This window comes from Podarcis filfolensis, assembly GCF_964270895.1.
Source record: "Podarcis filfolensis genome assembly, chromosome: 2".
Taxonomy (NCBI): domain Eukaryota; kingdom Metazoa; phylum Chordata; class Lepidosauria; order Squamata; family Lacertidae; genus Podarcis; species Podarcis filfolensis.
This window is the reverse complement of record NC_139605.1, coordinates 117,554,889-117,568,712: the sequence shown is the minus strand read 5'-3', so window position 1 is coordinate 117,568,712 and position 13,824 is coordinate 117,554,889. Positions and strand designations below refer to the sequence as shown.

At 49.5% G+C, this 13,824-nt stretch overlaps 1 protein-coding gene across 2 annotated transcripts in view; it reads left to right on the top strand.

The window, feature by feature from the left end:
• CSRNP2 (cysteine and serine rich nuclear protein 2) overlaps positions 1 to 13,034 on the top strand; it is a 40,074-nt gene extending 27,040 nt beyond the window's left edge. For both annotated transcript variants that reach the window (XM_083599286.1, XM_083599287.1), the window contains exons 4-5: positions 4,937 to 5,233; positions 6,596 to 13,034. In XM_083599286.1, the coding sequence (XP_083455412.1) occupies positions 4,937 to 5,233; positions 6,596 to 7,498 (1,200 nt within the window). In that variant the 3' untranslated portion in view covers positions 7,499 to 13,034. The remainder of the gene's footprint in view (positions 1 to 4,936; positions 5,234 to 6,595) is intronic.
• Positions 13,035 to 13,824: the final 790 nt, after the last annotated feature.

Below are 13,824 nucleotides of genomic sequence, written 5' to 3'. Positions count from 1 at the left end.
CTCATGGCACATTCCAGAAACAGGCTTGCACACTCATCCATGAGAACTTTGCCTATGCTATACAGAACTCCAGTCCCTGCATTGGAAACTAAGGAGCATTTGGTTAGGACAGATCAGTAGGGGTAGTGCCAAGGCAGTTGATCAAATACATGGCTGTAGTTATAGGAAGCAAACACAAATGAAATGGAAAGTAGTTCTACAAAAATACCAATCTGTGGTTCCTGAATTCTGTGGGAAATACAGTGGTGCCTCGCAAGACGAAATTAATTCGTTCTGAAGGTTTTTTCTTCTTGCGAGTTTTTCGTCTTGCGAAGCACGGTTTCCCATAGGAATGCATTGAAAATCAATTAATGCGTTCCTATGGAGACCGCCTTCAGACCAGGTCTGCGACAGTCTGTCCCCGGACCTCTTCTGAAGGCTGGCGGGGGGAGAAGAACTTTTCTCCCCACCGCCAGCCTTCAGAACAGCCTTCTGAAGGCTGGCGGTGGGAAGAAAAGCCCTTCTCCCGCCGCCAGCCTTCAGAAGAGTTCCCCCAGGGCTGCCTAGGCTGCGGATAGCAGCCTGCTGCCCCGCGCGAGGGGCGCTCTGCTTCAGAGCGCCCCTCGCGCGGGGCAGACATTCGCAGCTTGGGGAGCTCTGCAGGAGTTCCCTGCAGGGCTCTCCAAGCTGCGGATAGCAGCCTGCTGCCCCGCGCGAGGGGCGCTCTTAAGCAGAGCGTCCCTCGCGCGGGGCAGACATTCGCAGCTTGGGGAGCCCTGCAGGAGTTCCCCGCAGGGCTCTCCAAGCTGCGGATAGCAGCCTGCTGCCCCGCGCGAGTGGCGCTCTCGCGCGGGGCAGCAGGCTGCTATCCGCAACCTAGGCAGCCCTGGGGGAACTCTTCTGAAGGCTGGCGGCGGGAGAAGGGCTTTTCTTCCCACCGCCAGCCTTCAGAACAGCCTTCTGAATGTTGGCGGTGGGGAGGAAAACCTTCCTCCCACCGCAAGTCTTCAGGACAGGTCCGGGAACAGAGGAGAAGGCGCGCTGCGCTTCCCCGCTGTCCCCGGAGATTTCCCTGTGGGCTTTCGTCTTGCGAAGCAAGCCCATAGGGAAATTCGTCTTGCGAAGCCGCTAAAAAATTGGAAAACCCTTTCGTCTTGCGGGTTTTTCGTTTAGCGAGGCATTCATCTTGCGGGGCACCACTGTACTCTGTTTGAAGTGCACTCTCCTCAAGCCAGGACTGCATCTGTACACTCCACACAGAATCGAGCTTCCAGAAGACCTTGGCTTTTCCATACGTGTTTGGCAGGCAGCTGAGAGAGGCTTAGAAAAGTATGGGCTATACCTGAAAGTGTGGATTGTGGGAGTGGAAGTTAACGCAGAGATTTCCAGCGGCCAGAGAACTAGTTTCACGTGACCACCTTCTTGCCGCCTATTCCTGGGTCTGTCCCTCCAGCCTCCCCCCTCCCCAACCCCACCACCCCTGCAGCATTCTTGTACAAATGCCCATGCCCTCCTCTCTCCCTGTGTCTACCACATCTGTGTGAAAAAAGAGAAGAAACTACCAACGCCTTCAAAGCTCTAAATTTCAGAAGCAAGATAACAGCTCCCTTCTCGGTGCAGACCCAGCGGACCCCCAGCCTACGGTTTCTGCATTGTCTTCAAACACCCTGCCTTGAGGATAGACTCTGACTGATTTCCACATAGCAAGTAGAGAGAGGGGAGAGAGTGTGCATGTCGCCAGCCTTGTTGCTTTCATCTCCTTCTTCCAAGAATCACAGTTAATGGGTGCGTTTTAATATCGCGGCAATCTTGTGTTGTAAAATGACCTAAGGTCACCCACGTTTCGGCGCCCTCAGCGGGGAAAGTGGGCTTTCCAAAACCAAGCTGCAGCCGTTGCATCACACTGGCTCTCGCTGCTGCTTCCCATTGAGCGTGAGCAGTGAAGCCAAGTAACGTTGCTGCAACCTCAGTCACTCCTGCGATGAGGCTTTGTTGCATCATGTCTCTGAGGAATAGTCCCTCTGTCAACCTGTGGCCGGTCTGATGAAATCACTTCCACTTGCTTTGTTTTGTGCAGGCAGGTCTCTTTGCCATTGGCAATACTTCTGGCTGTGAGCACAGGTGTGGGATTTTGGGGTGGGTAGAGAACAAAATTCGCTCTGCTCTATACAAGTTGAGGGAGAGCAGCTGTCCTCTGTGGAGCTCCCTAACTGAACTGATGTTCACAGCTCTGGAACTAGCAGTAGTTAGGCTTTCTGTGTGCTCATTGTCCTCACGGAAAGAGCGTAGGAATTCAATGGTCACTCTTCAAAACCATGCATAAGTAGAAGAACATGCTTAGGAACCCCGCTGCTTCTAATACTTGGAGATTTGGTTGCATTTCCCAAGAAAGTTCATAAAATAAAAATGGCAAAAATCCTCTTCCCTCTGTCCCATTGTAATACAATTGCCTTCTTTCTTTCCCCCTTCCCCTTTGTGTCTTGTCGGCATGGTGTCCTTATTATGCTTGTGCCAGAAAAGACGAATTATATGGTGGAAGTTGTGATTGCAGATACATTTGCGGGAAAGTGGCGTCTTATTAGGTGTAAATGGAGCAGAAAAAAGAGATGTGGTACTTCAAGCAGCACTGAACTCGGAGAACAGAAAATGGAGTGCAAAACGAATTGTGCTGCCTTCCCCCAATCATTTTGGTTAAGTTGTCTTTTTAGAACTTAACCTTGCAAACATGAAGGCTAGAAACATTCTCCCTTAGGATTCTGTAGAATGCAACACATGCTGCACTTTCCTGTTCTCTACCTCGCTTCATTCCCTTGAAAAATGCAAGCACCTGCTTGGTGTTCACTCGCGATTTCGGCACCTTCTGTCTCCCACCTACAGATCAGATTGTAAGCTCCTGCAGGCAGGGACTTTCTGCCTTGGTTTATATTACTGTGTAAAATGCATTGTACGTTGAAAGCATTATATAAATAACCCAAAGCTGAAAGGGTGATGTGCATGGATGCGCCAGGGTGCCACAATAAAACATGGAATTTTGGAGTTGGAAGATACTATAAGAGTCATCAAAGGGACGTGGGTGGCGCTGTGATCTAAACCACAGAGCCTAGGGCTTGCCGATCAGAAGGTTGGCGGTTCGAATCCCCACGATGGGGTGAGCTCCCATTGTTCGGTCCCAGCTCCTGCCCACCTAGCAGTTCGAAAGCACATCAAAGTACCAGTAGATAAATAGGTACCGCTCCGGTGGGAAAGTAAATGGCGTTTCCGTGCGCTGCTCTGGTTCGCCAGAAGCGGCTTAGTCATGCTGGCCACATGACCTGGAAAAACTGTCTGCGGACCAACGTATGGTCCCTCGGCCAGTAAAGCCAGATGAGTGCTGCAACTACAGAGTCGTTTGCAACTGGACTTAATTGTCAGGGGTCCCTTTACCTTTATGAGAGTCTTCTAGTTCAGCCCCCTGCAAGGCACGAATCTTTCAGCCAATATGGGCTCGGACCCGTGGCCCTGAGGTTAAGAGTCTCATGCTCTGCTGACTAAGCACTCCCAGTTCATATGCTCTAGTTCTGTTTTGTCCCTTGTTTTGCCGCCCGCCATCACTCTGGCCTGTAGTAGAATATGGGCCGTTTCATGCATTAAGCTAAACATTAATTCATAGGTGGATAGATGAATGGATGTCTAGATAGATTTTTTTTAATGTATTGAAATATTTGTATGCTGCTATTTCATTTTTTAAAAATCAAAGCTGCTTACACCAGTTACTGTACTACAATAAAAACTACACAAAAATTAAAACAGATCACCAGCTATCACAAGGACATGTGACAGTGGCATAGGAAACTGCCTTCTGAACCAGCCTACTGGACCAATATTGTCTCCCCTGAGAAAAGGAGCTCTCTGGGGTTTCAGGCATAAATCTTTCCCATCCCTGGGACCTTCTGTGTGCCAAATGTGTGCTGTGCCACTGAGCTGTGACTCTTTCCCGCGGGTTACAGGGAGCTGGAATTTGATGTGGCTCTCTGTCCAGGGGTGCCCTTTGTGGCAAGCCCTGGTTTTCTCCTATGCCATGCAAGAATGCCCAGGAAGGATGATAGTGTCTTCTCCCTTAATTATTATCCCTATATTAATCTGAGCTGGTCTTTTGGACCTAGATAGAGAAGAGGAATAACTCGCAGAGAAATATCTTCCAAAGTCTCTGCCCCCATCTACTTTCCAAGAAACCCTAAATTGCTCAATCTAAGCATTCATCTTGCATATCAAATTGCGCCTTGAATGTGCAGGTTTTCAAAGCGTTTGGAATGTATTTACTTTAAGGAGTGGGGCTTTCTTTGGCTACTAGCCTGAGTGGCTGAGTTTTCCCCTCCACTGAATGTGACTTGCAAAGAACCACAAGGGTAGAGTGCTCTGTTGCACTTGTATCTCAGTGGTCAGCTTCCAAAGGTGTTTGGCTGGCCACTGAGAAGAGGATGCTGGGCCAGATGGGTCTTTTTGGTGTGATCTAGCAGGGCCGCTCTTAAATTATTGAGTAGCAGTTGCGGGGGGGACGGGGGACTAAAAAGAAGGGCATGGAAATGGAAGACAGGTGTGTCTTGGGGACTAATGAACGATTGCTGTGGAAGAGGGATAAAGGACTGTACAGGTGATGGATGGCCTAGCACTTAACTGCCAGAATGCCTCCCAATCCCTCACTAGACCTGGCCAGGTTTCCCAGCTTCACTCTGAGTGAGACCTGGGCAATTTTTCATTTTTTTTAAGCCTAAAATTCTTGGGACCCTTGCATTCTGTGCTGCGTACCAAGATTTTGCTCTGACACAAAGATGTGTGGAATACATTTTCAAATTTCAACCCAAGGAAATTGCTTGTCTCTCCGCAGATTGCAAAGCGGGATGCGGCTTAGAGAGTGTTGAAGATTAACTTTGCTGGTGTGTGTGTGTGTCTTCTCTCTTCTCCCCCACCCCACCCAAAGCTGACCAAGAACGGCACCGTGGAGTCGGAGGAGGCGGATGGGCTGACTCTCGAGGACGTCTCCGACGACGACATAGATGTAGAGAACGTGGAGGTGGACGACTACTTCTTCCTGCAGCCCCTGCCCACCAAGAGGCGCCGCGCCCTCCTCCGAGCTTCGGGGGTTCATCGCATTGATGCGGAGGAGAAGCAAGAGCTCCGTGCCATCCGCCTGTCGCGGGAGGAGTGCGGCTGTGACTGCCGGCTGTACTGTGACCCTGAGGCCTGTGCCTGTAGCCAGGCTGGAATTAAATGCCAGGTCAGTGGGGAAACCGCTAGGCTTTGGGCTGAATTATACCACGCAGTCTTTGTCTGTCTGTCTGTCTGTCCCTTTGGTGTTGAAGCGTGTCCATTTAAGGTCTTTGTGGCTGCGTTCGCCCTGAGCTTGCAAGGAGAAACAGTTGCGCTCCCTAGTAAGTCTGTAAATTAACACACTGGAAGGTCCTGTGGGATCCGTTGGTGACACTTGGGCCTTCGCATCTCTGAGGCAGAGAGAGAGGCAGTCCCCCATTATCTCAGGAATAATTTCCCCAAATAGAAGGTAATTGTTTCAGACTCTGTTTGGGTTTTGGGGAGAGAGGGGAGGGGGACAGCAAGATGAGGTGGATCTTTGTTGTAGGGGAGCTGAAAGGGTTCCTTGGGTGAGCAGCCCTGGTTGCTATTGAGCGATAACTCTGTCCTTGCAGTCTGCATGGTATCCTCATTAGTTACTTACTCTGCATGCGAGGTCTGCTGTCCCTCTGCTCCCCTCTACTGGCTGCCTTCTGAAATGAACAGATTAAGAAAAACACTTTCTCCATAAATTTGCAGCATTTGTGCAATTCTAAGCACATGTTCACGTTTCGCTGTTTTCCATTATTCTGCTCCTCCTATTCCTGTGGGGAGCCTCAGGGAGAACTATTCAGGATCCACCAGAAATCTTGGCTCTGTTTCCACCCCATCCACCTTCAGAAACTCGTAGTATTGCCTGTGCTCTTTTACACTGTCTTTGCATCCGTTAGAGCTACAAACTTGCGTTCTAATTTTTATATTTGCTGAGATTTTCAGGATGCTGACCTCCTCACCCAGTACCAAATTCTATGTTTTCACTGTGTAGAATTGGTCTTGCATGTTGTCCTTCTGTTCTAACACAGTCCTTCAGATTGTGTGCATTCTGTCCCTTCCTTAATATTTCCCCCCACATGTGCATCCTTTTCTTCTGCTGCTGCTGGCAGCTTTTTATGTGATAAATGTGCAGTTTTGGTCCGGGGGGAGGTCTCAGATATTTTCCACTCAGTGATGTGCTTCCAATGGAAGGATAGTAATTCCCAAGCACTAAAGCTGCAGCATTTGATCACTTGTCTTGGCCAGCAGACCTGTTTTTTTCTTTTAGCATCTAGAGATTGGCTTGGGGAAGGGGCTGCAGGATGGGGCTGCATGCAGACCTGGCTGTCCTATTGCTTATCAGCAGTAGCCTGCATGAATTTTGCATGCTCCTCCCAACAGGAACTTGGCTTCTGTTTCCTCCCAGCCTCCCCCCCCCCAAAAAAAAAAACCTTGGCTGGGCTTGCATCATCCGCTCCCTGCCGCAGTGCTCTCCCGCTGGGCCCAGTTTCACTGTCCCTCAACTTCCCCCACCCAGGTGGACCGAATGTCCTTCCCGTGCGGCTGTTCCAGAGATGGCTGTGGGAACATGGCGGGGCGCATTGAATTCAATCCCATCCGGGTGCGGACTCATTACCTCCACACCATTATGAAACTGGAGCTGGAGAATAAGCGGCAGGTGAGCCGCCCCCAGACTCTGGAGGAGGAGGCCGCCGCCCCTCCCAGCTCCAGCGGCGATTGGCTGGGGGCCCAGACCCCCGAGACGCAGGACTTCCAGGAGTTCATGGCGGAGAACGAAACGGCGGTCATGCACCTGCAGACTGCCGAGGAGCTGGAGCGGCTGAAGGCCGAGGAAGACTCCAGCAGCGGCTCCAGCATGGAGAGCCTGGGGGTGTGCATTTTGGAAGAGCCCCTGGCAGTCCCCGACGGGTTGTGCCCGAGCCTGGCCACGCCCATCCTCATCCAAGCCCAGCTGCCCCTGGGCTCCTCCGTTCTGTGCTTTACGGACAGCTCTGAGCAAGCCAGCTCTGCCGAGGGAGGCCAGGCCTACTTGAACAATGGACCGGTTGTGTACTATCAGGTCGACCAAAGGTCGATGCTGGGCGTGAAGGGCGAGAGCAGCGCCGAGGAGCCCGACATTCCCCCTCGCTACCCAGACGAGAAGGAGCTGAGCGTCTACTCCGTCCCAGTGACCTCGCTGGTGCCTTGTGCCAGAGCCGCCGTCTCCGGCAGGGCGGAAGGGGGCAAAGCGGCCCTGTCCCCGGAGCCCCTCGCTTCGGAAAGCTGCCTGCCTGAGGTTCCTCCTCCGCCAAGCCTCTCATTCCACACAAACGTGCCGCAGGACAGTTTGCGGCCCCAGAGTTTGGGGCAGTCTCCGGAGAGGGCCTGTGAGCTGCCCTCGTCGGAGGAGTGCTCCCTGGGACCTGCTCTGGCCGTGTGACCCACCCCGACCCACTGTAGCTCTTAATCTTGGATGTCTATTTATTGGCAGAGAATTTATCTAACGGCCGCAGGCCCCCGGGGGATTATTTAACGTGGGGCGTTGGGAGGGGGGAGCGTTGAAAGAGGGACTGCTTTGTACAGGCTCACTATGAAACGAACTACACCCAGGGGGTCAGGGGTGTCTTCTGCGGATTGGGCGGCCTCTTAACACGGAAGCGCCTGGACCACGGACAGGAAACGGTCCAATTGGAGCTGCTGCAGGGCAGGCACCTTATCCCCCACCCTGCAAGGACCAAACGTGAATGTGTGTCATGGAAGCAATAGAGTGGAGCTGCCTTTTCTCCCAGAGCGCTCAATGGAGTTTTTTTGGGGGGGGAAGGGGGTAGAAGAGGACGTTGCTACTGCTACGGAATATCACAAATCCATACATGCTGTGGAATCTCTCTCTCTGGCCCCCAGTGCAGCTGCCTCCACCTGTACCATTTTGTCATCTTTCAGTGCTCTGTCTTCTTGGAACTGTGACCTCCTTTAATCCGCTTGAACTGCTCTGGCCAGTTGCACAGCTTTAGGCTCTTACAAACTCTTATTTATGTGACATTTTTGCCACCCTTCCTTCCCTAGGAGAACTTTTCTTCTTTTCCCCTCCATTTTATATTCCATATGGATTAATGCTGACCGTGACTGGTTACACCTGCAGTTTGGCATGCAACTGTCCATGCAGAACCATTGGCCTCTGGGATCCTCCTTGCCCAGTGGCTTCACCCCAAACAGGCTTACTCTCTGTCTTGCTGGCTCTGAATGGGGTCCGGTGAGATCGATCAAGTTCCGTTGTTTGTTTCTTAACTAACAAACAAAATGTGCTGAATGTTTACTGGGACTTCCTATGACACTCCAATGTCCATTCTGAGCTGGGGTTTTCTGCCTCTATGATGTTAATCCCTTCTGTTATCTGATTCTTGAACACTCAATGCACTTGGAGCGGGGGGCGGTTTGATCTTCTCAGTGGAGGTAAAGATCTGACCTTTTGGGTGCACAGGGAGGTCCAGCAGAGTAATTATCCTTCTGCCCTGTCGTTCCACTAATTTTTTTCCCTCCTTCCCATCAGCTGTTTCAAGACGTTCCATTCTAATTGCACGCTAGTTTGGAGGTGGATCTGAGAGCTTTATATACTCCCTTGCTACTTGCTAGCACCCTAGCCTTCTGGATGAATCTGAATATGCAATGCAACTGTAGCCGGCTGGGTTGCAAGCACAAGGGGTTAGGGTGCAATAGGGTGGCAGTGGAGAAGAATTCCAAGCTTGTAGGCATCTCCTGAGATCTGCATTGCAAGGAAGGGGTGCAATTAGCTGTTCTTATTAGTCTTAGAATGAAAGGGACGAGGTGGGGGTGTCCTTAGAGCTGCCACGTTCCCCCTTGTCCTACTGATGGTTCTCTCACTGCAAGATAACAAAAGCACTTTCTGCATCCGCCCTCTTTGGCATTCTTCTCCCCTAGTTTTTTTGTAGTAACAGATTAATGCCTTCCTCTGCAGTTCACTGTTCTGGGCCAGCTTGGCTGTCACCATGGCTTCCGTGTGGTGTGCCTTTAAATCAGGAGTGGCTTACTTAATGGCATTCCAGATGTTGCTGGACTCCAACTCCCATCCTCCCTGACCATTGACTAAGCTCACTGTAAATGATGGGAATGGTAGTCCCAGCGGCATCTGAGACCCAAGGTTGAAGAACACTGCTCTAAATACACCAGGTTAGCTCGAAACCAGCACTGAACTTTCCCCACTTTATAATCTCCTTCCTTCCCCAGACTGATCATGACCTCCGTTACTTGCATAAGCCCTTTGGGATATTTAATTTCCTGCCATTCATTGCAGCCTTCCCCATTCCATTGCACTCTGGATGTTTTTGGACTACAACCAGTGCTATTTTTCTAGAAAAAGAGGTGCCGGAACTCACCATGAACGCCTCCCTTGTTATAACAGCAATGGCGCCCACCTGGGAAGTGCCGGAATAGAGTTCCACCAAGTTCCAGCTGGGGGAAAAGCCCTGACTACAACTCCCATCATCCCTTACCATTGGCCAAGCTGGCAAGGACAGGTGGGAGTTGTAGTCCTGTCTAGAGGGCACCAGCTTGGGGGAGGCTGCCTGGAGGATTCCCTAGGGAGTACAAGGCTGCTGTACTTATATATATTTAGAAGGGAGGGTGGAATCTAAGCAGCCCATGCGAGAAGCATTCTTCCTTCATCACTTAATTCTATCTGGGAGCTAACACGTGCGTAACCTTAAGCTGTATGAAATGCGTGCCGTCTTTTCAGAAGGCAGCTTCTTCCTAAACAGGACTACCTGAAACTGACCGCTGAGCATCTGGCCGGTGTTTTGGATACTGGTTGGGGAAAGAGGGGCTGGTTGACAAGAACCCCAAGCCCGTGATCCCTCTTAAACCATAAAGGTGCTTGGTGGTGAACAGAGAACAAAACCATGTTACCAGCAGCTGCATCTAACTCACTTCTTTGCCTCCACCTTTATCACAATGATAAATGATGGCTAATAGAGATGTAAAAATTGCAGAAATTTTGAAGCCTTGGTGATGGAAACTGGTTCCTTTTTTTTCCATGGGGGGGGGAGAAATTGAAGTTTTTGGGGGAATTGAAATAAGAACGTAAGAGCAGCTTTCTGGATCGTGCCAATGTCCCGTCTAGTCTAGCATCCTCTTCTCACAGCGGCCAACCAGATAATATGCAATTCTTACCAAACCTACATTTATTTTATTGCTTTTAATAACCCAAAAGGCATAAATTATAACTTGGCTTATAAAATTTTACTCTGGAATTTCCAGAGCAATTCTATGCATGTTTACCCAGGACTAATACCTTTTCTGTTTAGTGTTCCAGAGATAAGCGCACGTGGAATTGCTGTAGGCTGCCATCCCCTCTACGCACTTACCTGGGAGTGAGTCAGTTACGCCAAACCAATGAGACTTGATTCTGAGCGGTCAGGCTGCAAAGGATCATGCTATGTTATAACAGGGTGTCTGTGTCACTGTCACTTGAGGGGAGAGGGGAAAAGGTTGACCACAAGGGAAGGACCCAGTCAAAAGGATAGGTGTAGAATATCCACTTCTACTGTGTTCATAGTACACATTTTGAGTGAGCAAAAACTTGCCTTAAAGCATTTAAGTCATTCCAAAAAAGAAAATGCTTCAAATTTCCATTTTTTCCCATCAGAAAGTAGATTCTAGGGCAACCCCCACCCTGTTTTTTTCTAGAAAGTTTCCAGTTGTGTTTGTTTTTTTCTGGACCTCCACATCTCTAGTAACTAAGCACCTTTGCCAACCCATCTGGAAAAGCCCATCCTTCTGAAATGGCACTAGCTCCCAGGGAGATAAGGTGAACAGAAGCAATGCAGTCCTGGAAATGACAGCAACAGGGAGAGAGGTTTTTCTTCCCTTTCTTCCGGAACAGCTCCTGACCTCACAGTAATATTGCAGCCCATGGAAACTTCACACTGCTGGGTTGATGAGACTTCCGACCAGATGGTGAGTATTTAAGTATATAAAAAGGCTTCGGTACTTTATAACTCCTCCCCGATCTTCCTTTTAACTCCCAAGCTTTCCATCTGCTGCTTAGCGTCAATACCGCACACCTGAGCTTCCTGCGCTTCGTCTCACAAATAAGTACTTAATTGCTGCCTCGCCACCTCCTGCTGCAGTGAACGGTTTGGAAACAGCACCAGTGCGTGCAGGAGCCAGGCTTCTTTGTGCAATGACTTTTGAAATGGGGCAGGGAAGGGAGAAGAGGACCTAGAAGCATCGGAACGAGAAAAGCCTTAAAATGTCTATCACAGTCCCATTTGCTGCCTTGCGAAGGCACACAAACGGGTGTCACTGGCCTCGTTGCTAGGAGTTCTGCTGCTAATATTGGGGGGTTTTCTCCCATGCTTCTCTACAACCAGGGCTTGAAAAGGGGCACTGGTGACATTGCTAGGTATCACACACACACCCCCGGCCCCATACTAGACGTTTACAAAATAAAAGGTGCTATTAAAAAGCTGGCTTTAGTCTCAAAGGCAGTCATTTCCAGATGCAACCCTCTCTGTAGCGTATGTGTCTGTTGTGCTTGGAGATTCACAGAGCAGAAGAGTTCTAACAGAGGAGCAAGGGATGCGCTCCCTCTACAAAGTTGCGCCGTCTGTCGTCCTAGGCCAAAGGTGCAAAGGAAGTAGGGTTGAAATGCCCCCATCATATAAACCTCCCCAAGTTCATCGTAACACTGTAGCCTTTATGGTGTGTGTCCAGTCCCCACCGTTCCCTGCATTGTGGCGCGACTAGCAGTGTACACTCACAGGGTGCACCATTTGTATCTCTGGCTTCCTGCTGATGCGTGCAAGGCAAAAAGGACTCCCCCACCCCGCCAGAACACTTAAACACTTCCAGCTGGCCACTCCAACACTGGCCTAGGAGCCATGGGCAACTGTGGTGCAGTTGTGTCCTAAAGGAAACGGTTAAAATGCCTCACCACCAGCCCCTTATATTTGTAGCCTTTAAACTCCACACTGCACGTTCCTTTCTTTGGGGATTGGCTGTGATCGGCTCTAAAGGAAGAGGTGCAAATGGGACACACCTCAGCCGCTGGCAAATTCTCACAATTTAAGAACTTTGTTCTTTTGAGTGCTTTTAAGCTGCTGCAGCCCATGAATGACAGGTGGCCTGCTCTGCAAATGGAAACAACTTCGCACTTAAATATCTGCTTTTTGAAACTGAAAAAGGAATTATTATGACTGACATTCAAAGAAGCAGAGGATGTTGAAATAGGTTGATAGAAACCCATCTGGATAAAACTGGCATCGTGGACACATACCCAGGCAGCATCTGAATTGCTCCATCTCTGTTGTCCTGGCCCTATGCTCTAATTGTGTCCATGAGCCAGCAGAGCTGATCTGACCTTTTGTGCCCGTGACCTTGGAAAAACAAAGCAGTGTGTTGCCTTGATGGAAGGACAAAGTAAAATGGCTTTTGGGTGGGATGACCTGGTTGCAAGTGAAAAAAATATAAATCCTCAACTCCAAATCATGTTAGGAAATGGATCTGGTTTTCCTTCACTTGGCTTTTTTTAAAAAAGACTTTTTAAAACGCTGGTACAGCATACCCATAATGAAATGAGCTAGTGTTGTCGCAAAGCGATCAAACACACACACACTCCTCCTTTCTCCTCTCCCTGCCCCCTGCTCTTTTTTGGTGCTAGTGAACTGTTTACATGGGAATGGCCCTTTTACTACCTGTTTGGGAGACTCTTTAACTCGGCCCCAGTTTGAGACATTTGGTACAAGCCCTGCTCCCTTCATCAGCCGTGACTCCGATAACTTTATAACTTGCTCTCAGCCCTCCTGCCTCACATGGTATACAGGTGGCATTTTCAATGTGAATCCAAAGCTTGTCAGGTCCTCTACATTTTGTTTTGCCTTTTATGTTATTTTCATTGTGATAATGCTGTATTTAAAGAGGATATTTAAGTGTAAAAATAAAGAAATGCTTGAACTTGCAAAGCAGCTTCCGTCCTCAATGCAAAAGTTGGCAATAGTGGTTTAGGTTATTGCTGCTCACTTAATTGTGCAAGGGACATGCAACCTTGCATAATCCTGACTAGAGCCAAGATCATGCCACCAGCTCATGTGCTCCCGCTGCTCTTCCATGGTGCATATTGTCTGCAAAACCACTAATCTAGGGTTTATAAACTATGGGGTGTATTCAGTTCAGTGCTGATGCTTGTTCATGCCACATGCGCTGACACGAGCTCCCCTCTCCTCGCCCTGCACATCATTCTGGGAGGGGAAGAAGTCCTGTTGCGCTGACTTCCACTAGTGCGATTACTGAGTTTAATTGGCCCTATAATTTCAGTCTTGGAGCAGAATCTGCCTTGTAACTATGCACACACAATATATGGTTGGTTCAGAAACAGCATCGAGACCACAGAGGATAGCAGTACCTGTTCTAAGGCAGTTCATGCAACTTGAAGAACTGGGCTTACCCTTGTTTTTGCATCATGTGGCATCTGTTTACTTCATTCATAGTGAAATATCAGTGGGGCCTTTCAGAGAGGCTGTGGCTTACTCACCTGTAGAGTACAGCTTGGAATATAGTTAATAGAAGCACAATCTGGTTCTGCCGCAGCTGATCCCTGGCAAGCAGAGCCAGCCGTTTCATTTCTTGGCAGGGGAAGTAAACTCGTTGCAAAGAACAACTGGGGTACAGTGTGTGTTGGCCATGGCCCTTGCCTGTATGCTGCATAAACTTATGGTCCTGCATAAACTGCAGGACTGATTGGGGAAATGACAA